The sequence below is a fragment of the Triticum dicoccoides genome, chromosome 3B, assembly GCF_002162155.2.
Source record: "Triticum dicoccoides isolate Atlit2015 ecotype Zavitan chromosome 3B, WEW_v2.0, whole genome shotgun sequence".
In the NCBI taxonomy this organism is placed as follows: Eukaryota; Viridiplantae; Streptophyta; class Magnoliopsida; order Poales; family Poaceae; genus Triticum; species Triticum dicoccoides.
Window position 1 is genome coordinate 128,876,295 of NC_041385.1, and position 7,275 is coordinate 128,883,569.

General features: G+C 48.3%; 2 protein-coding genes across 2 annotated transcripts; one reads left to right on the forward strand and one right to left on the reverse strand.

Annotated features, from left to right (window-relative positions):
- Positions 1 to 1,493: 1,493 nt before the first annotated feature.
- On the forward strand, positions 1,494 to 4,397 carry LOC119275141. The gene is made up of 4 exons (XM_037555935.1): positions 1,494 to 1,755; positions 3,303 to 3,393; positions 3,481 to 3,748; positions 4,065 to 4,397. The coding sequence occupies exons 2-4, from the start codon at positions 3,310 to 3,312 to the stop codon at positions 4,211 to 4,213; spliced, it is 501 nt and encodes a 166-aa protein (XP_037411832.1). The 5' UTR covers positions 1,494 to 1,755; positions 3,303 to 3,309; the 3' UTR covers positions 4,214 to 4,397.
- A 111-nt stretch (positions 4,398 to 4,508) lies between these two features.
- On the reverse strand, positions 4,509 to 6,100 carry LOC119275140 (metacaspase-1-like). The gene is made up of 3 exons (XM_037555934.1): positions 5,643 to 6,100; positions 5,191 to 5,521; positions 4,509 to 5,082 (listed from the first exon to the last, which is right to left on the reverse strand). Exons 1-3 carry the CDS (start codon positions 6,022 to 6,024, stop codon positions 4,701 to 4,703), a joined length of 1,095 nt encoding a protein of 364 aa, XP_037411831.1. The 5' UTR covers positions 6,025 to 6,100; the 3' UTR covers positions 4,509 to 4,700.
- Between the last annotated feature and the right edge of the window lie 1,175 nt (positions 6,101 to 7,275).

The window sequence follows — 7,275 nt, forward strand, 5'->3', positions numbered from 1 at the left end:
GTCTAGCCCCGACTCCGACTCGTCCCTGTCGCCCACCTTCATCTCCCCGCCTACCACGCCGGCCCTGGCCTCTGGCTCATCCCGGCCACCCACCTTCCCACGGACCGTCTCGGCCTCCGCGTCATCTCCCACATCCTCACGATCGACCCGACCTCCGGCGCATCCCCGACGCCCACATCCTCATGGCTGCCCCCGACATCCTCATGCCCAAAGGGGTTGGGTAGAGGACATCGTTGCGGCAGCATCAACAAGTTGGACGGAGTTGGTCGTCCCTCTCTCTTCTCTCCACTGCTTCTCTGTTCGTCGTCCCAACTATTGGTAGCAACGTGGATTTTTGCAGGGTGCTACACTGTAATTTTTCCTCATAGAAGGTACTCCGGCCACGCATTCTGCTAGTCCCCAATTAAACAGTACTTCAGCCATAAATTCTGCTAGTCTCCAATTGATGATTTGAGTGTAGATGCTTTCAGAAACAGTACATGGAGTAGATACTTTCAAATTACTTCTTACTAATGATTTACTATTTGTCTCATATTCTGGTTAATAGATTCATATGACAGTAACATCTATGAAATGATATAAATTAGTTCTATAGCTTTCATAAAAGGTATTGTGCATCGAACCAAACTAATATAAATTTCAGAACTGTTATGAAATAACCTAGTACTTGAGTAGTTGAGCATAATTGATTCATATGCTATATTGTTGTAGTTTTACTGATTTCACTAACTGCCTAGGCATAGCTGAAAATCAATCTGATTTCAATAATATTCAGTACCTATATATTTGATTGCAAGTTAATAAAATTGTTTGTCATAACACAAATGATGAGTAACAATTTGGTGAGCAAAATACAATACTGGGATGATGGCGTCGGGGATGCGCCGGAGGTCAGGGCGGTCGTGAGGATGTGGGCAATGACGCGGAGGCCGAGGCGGTCCATGGGAAGGTGGGTGGCCGGGATGAGCCGGAGGCCAGGGCCGGCGTGGTAGGGGGAGATGGAGGTGGGCGACGGGGACGAGACGGATGCGACAGCCGCCAGCACTATCTGTTCAGGGAGTCGGGGCTAGACCTAACCACCCGGTTGATGCTAGCAAAAATAGCGTCCAGGCTGGGACGTTATTTGCATCAGCGTCCATGTTGGGATGCTGTTAGTCCACCACGTCCTTACTAGTTTTGAAATTTTCCCTAGCCCTTTATTACTTTCGTAATTATTGAATTATTATTTACTATTAATAAAAGAATTGGCCATTTTCGCATTGTTTTTTTTTGAGAAACTTTCGCATTTAACATTTGCGTAATGTACGTTGTACAACTTTAGAATATACAGACAGATTGAGCTGTACCCCAGGCCCTCAGGCCCAGGCCCAGGATGTGGAATGTTTTTCCTTGTGCTGGGCCCGGATGCAACAGCCCAACACGGCCTAGGCCCCAGGCACAAAGGGCCCAGTCAACGTGTCGACCTAGCCACGCACGGACGCACCGTCTCGCAGGCTTGCAGCAGTCTCGTTGCGCCGCCCTCTGCGACCTAGCTGCCTAGTTGTGGACGTCCGCCGTCCATTCCCCTCCCGGCCTCCCTTGCCCGCCGGCGTTTCGCCTCGCGCCAGCCTCCGTGCTGCTCCAGCCGGGCGCCGCCGCGCCGGCCCTACCTTCTCCGGGCTCTCCCCCTCCCAGGGGGCCAGGACTGCCCCCGCCCCCGCCTCTGCCTGCTACTACTTGCTTGCTAGGGCCAGTGCCAGCCGGCCAGGTTGCTGGGTAATTTTCTCACGCAATTTTAGTTTTAGCATGTGTATGATTAAATATGTGGAGAACTGCGACAACCAGTAACCATACTGGAAGAACTAGTTATGTGTCTATGTGTATCAGTGTATGCAGAAGAAAATTGAGTTGAAATTAAAACTGAAGGTGAAAGATTTTTTTTCCACCGGTTTTGTGTAGTTATGGGAAGCACAAATAAAGCAAACAATTGATTTGGTACTTTTTTTGTCTCCACGTACTATTATTTGTACTTGGACATTTTTATCTATTTTGCTAGATCGTTAAGCATCGAGTTAAAATTCTTGATTTATTGAGCAATTAAGCTTTATTTTGTGTGTTTTCGTATGGGGTATATTTTCTGAAATGTTATGACGTATTTCTTGGATAGTTATAAGTGCCAAAGTTTTTTTCATGTTACTGAGGAAAAATTAGCCCGGGGTTTGCTTCAATTTCGGCTCTGTCGATGCACAGTAGCGCGGACTCTTCCCATTTTCCATCCAGATCCGGTCGCTAGGTTTGTCCTCCTGATTTTTCTCTGAAACCTGAATGCGAGAGGTCATAGCAGTTACTAATTTCTTTCCAGGACTGATGTGCTTCGGTCGCTCAATAGGTTGATAATCCACTAGTTTATAGACTATGAAGCTGCGATCTGCTAACTGAAAATACATCAGCTGGTTGAAAATTCAATTGCTTCGATCTGGATCTTCAGTAGAGGACATAGTGTAATGCTTTATTGCTTTTGCATTATAAGGGTATCAGTTAAGGTGTTTTCTAGCTAAATGATTGATGTTTACATTTTCGTTAGATTATTAGAGAAGTAGCAAGAAAATGTATTCATTAGACCTGAGATGCTCGGCTAGTTTGCTTGCTGAAACGTTGACTCTTTGAATAAGATTTGCTGGTGCCTGCTGAGCAGCTGATGCCTTAGTTGCCTCTTCAAAAACGTGTTTTGTTTTGTATGTCATGCTTGCAGCAGTACTTTGTTATGTTTGCCTAATCACACAATTTCAGATCATGCCATTGCAATAGTATTTTGTAGACGCAAAAGGGTTTTACCATGATATCCAATTAGGCTATTAAATGACAAGGATATCAGAGAACAGAACCACATATATAGTCATATTACATTACCATTGTACTATTGTACCAAATACGTGTGCCTGAAGTAGGTCGATGTCTCTCATATCCTAATGCTTATCGATCTATTCCATTGTGATTGTCATATGTTAATTTTAGCTACTTTTGCTCGTTGTTAACAGTTAACACTAACTATCATATCTATTATATGTTTTCTAGTTATTATTTGAAATAGGAGATTCAGCTTGGGGTATTTTGAGATATGTTTTATTAGAGACAAGTTCTCATACTTTTGCACAACACATTTTGTTCATGTGTTTTCAGCACTTTATTGCTTCTATGTCGCAACATGCTAGAAATCGGAACCTTTAAATTCTGTGGGTTGCTTATGAATGTATGGTATGCAGATGATTGTATTCTGAATTGATTTTCTTATATTTGGAAAATGAATTGGCATTGTTTCGCAGTTTTGTCATGGACTCTAACATGAAGGAGCTTCAAGAGGCTCTGGTTGACATTGAAACTGATGCAGAGCAACTTCTTCTAGCTAGGCATGAGGTACGTATGGGTTGCTAATTTATTCTATTATTTTCGTCATATATATGAATGCTGATATCTTATGGTTTGTTCTTGTGTGACCATCAGCTTGTGCAAAATGACAAGATGAGGAATGCTAACAGGGAGGCATTGACAGCCCTCCGGAAAAGAGCCAGGACAACCAAAAGTAGTGTTCCATCTCCCTTTGACATCGTAATGAAAGAAATGGAAGGAACCTCAGGCAAGCAGCTGGTAAAGGAGATATGCTCGACTTGTGGAAACCACGACCCCAAGGAACATACCTGGCTAATGTTTCCAGGATCAGATATATTTGCCCGTGTTCCATTTCATGCAACACACACTATTCTGGAAGAAGGTACCTTTTTTTATCTGGATCTATGAAGTTGGTGCATTTCGGTGCTGTCGAAGTAGGTTTGATGCATGCAAAGCCTCAAAATCCAGGAGGGTTTATTTCAAGTTTATTCAGAAGTCTGTTGAATTGCTTGTTTTCACCGCATGATTTCCTTACCTGGTGAAAAGTAGTGATCCGATTCCGTACTTGTGTCATGGTTGCGGCATTTTCTTTGCATGCAAACTTTTAAAGTAACTGTTACAGAAGGTCAGGGTTAGCAAGCTTAGTCCGTTACTAATGATTATGCAATTCCTTATTGCATTTCTTCACAATGTTGCAGATCAAGAACGCCTAGACTTCGACACCAAGAAGCTGCAGAGCTTTGTGAAGGAGAAGTCGTTTCTGATCTCCGAGAAAGGCGCCCTTGCTGATAAGATCAGCCCTGGGATCGTGAAGTCCCTTGTCAGCCTCACAGATAAACCTAAGTAGCTAGGCACATTACAGGAGGCAAAAGGCAGCTCGCCTCAATGCCGAGTAGTCCACATGAAAATTCACACCTAAACTGTTCGATGCGTTCAGCAACTGAAATGTTGTTTCTGGAAACATGTCATTCGGTGGGTTGAGCAACTGAAATGTTGTTTCTAGAAACATGTGGTTCAGTTTGGACTTAAAATTTCGATCATGATTTTAGATCATGGGCGATTTTGCCGCAATTGCCGCTGAATCGCACCATGATTTGCATGCAGGTGAAAATCGCTGGAGATCAGGCCGGTTTAGGATAAAATTTCGCGGCAAAAAATGCTGCCGCTATTTCCTTTCTCCCGTGATTTTAATCAGTGATATTGATTCTACTGCAGTACAACTGAAATGTCCCGTTCAGTTTGCTCACAAGTGCAGTGCAGAACAGGACCACAGCATCATTGGTAAGGCAAACGAGCCAATTACATGACTCGGAACAACTCCGGCGCGGAAGAAGTCACAGGAGAAAGGGCTTCCGGTAGATGTCGAACATCTCAGAAGAGCAGAGCTGGGGCTCCTGCACGGCGCTGGAAGTGATCATCTTGCGGACGAAGGAGCCGATCCTCCCGGGGAGGCGGCGGCCGGTCCCCTGGCTGTCGCGGATCGTCGCCCTCATCGCGCTCAGCAGCCGCCCGTACGTCGTCCCCGGCTCGGACTCCACGGCCCTGATGAAGCTGTCCGTCATGGCGCCAATAGCGGCGGTATCGGAGAACCCCTGGACGCTCGATTCCGTCGACTTCTGGTCGTCGTTGCAGCCGCTGATGGAGATGGCGAGTCCTCCGTTGGTGCCTTTCGACTTGCCCGGACGGACGTGGTTCTCCCACTGCCAGTACCCGGTCCTTGATGGATCACAGCAAAGATTCACTCGTCGTAAAGATCAGTAGATCACACACAGCACGGTCTGAAAGAAACGGTGCGGTTGCACGTAGCACATAGTACGTACGTACCTGGAGAGGCGGCAGAGGTAGCGGAGGTCGAGGATGGTGCCGCTGTGGCAGGTGTCGATGATGGCGTGGAGCTTCACGCCGGGGCCCAGCGGCCGGACGATGGTCTCGTTGATCTCGTCGTCCAGGATCTTGCCCTTGTCCTCGAAGTCCAGCGGGCACAGGGCCTCGTTGTACCCGTCCACCTCGTCGCCGGCCGTGTCCAGCTTCTGCACGCCGTGCCCGGAGAAGTGGAACACCAGCGAGTCGCCGGCGTCGCACCCCGCCACCAGCCACCGCATCGCCAGCAGCAGGTTCTCCCTCGTCGGCACTCTGCTCGGGTCGTCACTCTCCTCTGCCACAAGCACAAACGCATCGATCGTACATCAGATGATGATGAGATACACTTGCTCACTTCTCGATGGCTTCTCGGCCGATGTTCTCTTTCGTGAACGGATTCTGGGATTAATCACTACCGGTGAGGACGAGGATGGAGTCGCCGGGGAAACCAAACTTGTCGCAGAGGAGGTTCCTCATCAGCTCGACGTCCTTGACCGTGCCCTTGAGCTCGTAGGAGGTGCCCGTGTAGCTGACGCCGACGAGGACGGCGCGCTTCTTGCCGCGGGACGCCGGGTAGCCGGCCGGCAGCTCGAGCCTGGCGGAGCGCGCCGTCCGCGGCGGCGACAGGGGCGCGAGCGCGCTCGATGCGCTGCCCACGCTGCGGTGCCGCTCGACGCGCGTCACGCGGCGGCAGAGCGCACACCGGACGCCGGAGCTCGGCCCCGCCGGCGGCGCCGCGATGCCCGCGCCGCAGTGCCTGCACCACGACGTCATCCTAGGCGGCCCGGTGTTGCCCATGCCGCGGATGAAAGCTGAGCTCGTCGTCGCGGAACTATCACATGGAGATTGAGATGCTGCATGGGGCCATTCTGCCTTGAGAGTGGCAAATATGCCAACGTCGGAGGCAACGCAACGCAACCTTTATTCCAAGAGAACACCGGTTAGTGGCAGGCCCTGTCAGCTGCTCTGCTTTCGACGTGTGGTTGGCATGAAAGCACGATTCTTGTCATCTGAGGGTGGCTCAGGGAGAATACGATTCTTGTCTCACACCAAGCCAATCTTCTTGTCGAGACTGTCTTTCGGTCACAGTTGTGTTCACGATGTTAGGTATGTTAGGCATACGAATACATAAGAAAGTTGTTGGGATTATGTTATTTTCTACTCCCTCCTCTGAGATCAAACCGTGCATAGTTAGATCAAGTTTGTAAGAAAAATCTTCAACAACTACAATACTAAATAGATATAATATAAGAATGTTTTTATTGTGTACTTAATGATATTAGTTTGTATCGTATTTCTTGATAGGTTTTTCTTACAAACTTTGCACCATTTGTCTTCAGCCAAAAATTATAAGTCTTCTTTCAAAGATGGAGTGAATACAAGTTAAGTTATAGTCGTTTAATAGGATATTGGTGATGCAGAACATCCCATAGACATCACCATGGGCTCACCGACAAGTCGAGTGGGCTCATGACTTGAGCACATGCACGCGCCATTCAAACCAAGGTGACTTACCTCCTCCGTGAGCTTCCTATGCACTTGAATGACACATGGTTACTATTTTAATTCAGAACTCTATGTGTGCCTAGGTACTGTGATGAGTCAACCTGGCAATCAGGTCGGGTATGGTCGGGGTCAACCTCTACCAGACCCACGGCCGAAAATCTTATCGGGTATGTTGGCGCCCACGACCCTACCCACGGGTCTTGACTCATGCCCATGCTCGAACCCGTCGTATAGCCCGAGTCGATCGGGCACCCATCGGGTAGAGTAGGCGTTCTCGACGAGATGTACTGAAGATGAAGACCCATACCCTATCCATTCAAGCCGGGTGCCCATGGGTGACCGCGCCCATGGGTCAGATTGTTCGGTTTGACCGATGACAACGTTGGGAAAGCATCAAGAAGGAACCACAACATGAAGCAAGGAGTTGAAGAAGTGGAGAAGCCTCTTCGGAGAGCAGCAAGAAGAGGGTGCTGCTATTTCTCGCCTGCTGTGAACTCAATGATGCACTCGCCTTAGGCGCCCCCTACATGGGGGCAGCCCAAC

Excerpts from the sequence above, each read along its gene's own strand:
- LOC119275140 (XM_037555934.1), bottom strand. The coding sequence starts at position 6,024 with ATGGGCAACACCGGGCCGCCTAGGATGACGTCGTGGTGCAGGCACTGC. Across the intron at positions 5,522-5,642 it reads CTCCATCCTCGTCCTCACCG|AGGAGAGTGACGACCCGAGC; the intron begins GTAGTGATTAAT and ends TGCTTGTGGCAG. Across the intron at positions 5,083-5,190 it reads TACCTCTGCCGCCTCTCCAG|GACCGGGTACTGGCAGTGGG; the intron begins GTACGTACGTAC and ends TGATCCATCAAG.
- LOC119275141 (XM_037555935.1), top strand. The coding sequence starts at position 3,310 with ATGGACTCTAACATGAAGGAGCTTCAAGAGGCTCTGGTTGACATTGAA. Across the intron at positions 3,394-3,480 it reads TTCTTCTAGCTAGGCATGAG|CTTGTGCAAAATGACAAGAT; the intron begins GTACGTATGGGT and ends TGTGACCATCAG. Across the intron at positions 3,749-4,064 it reads ACACACTATTCTGGAAGAAG|ATCAAGAACGCCTAGACTTC; the intron begins GTACCTTTTTTT and ends ACAATGTTGCAG.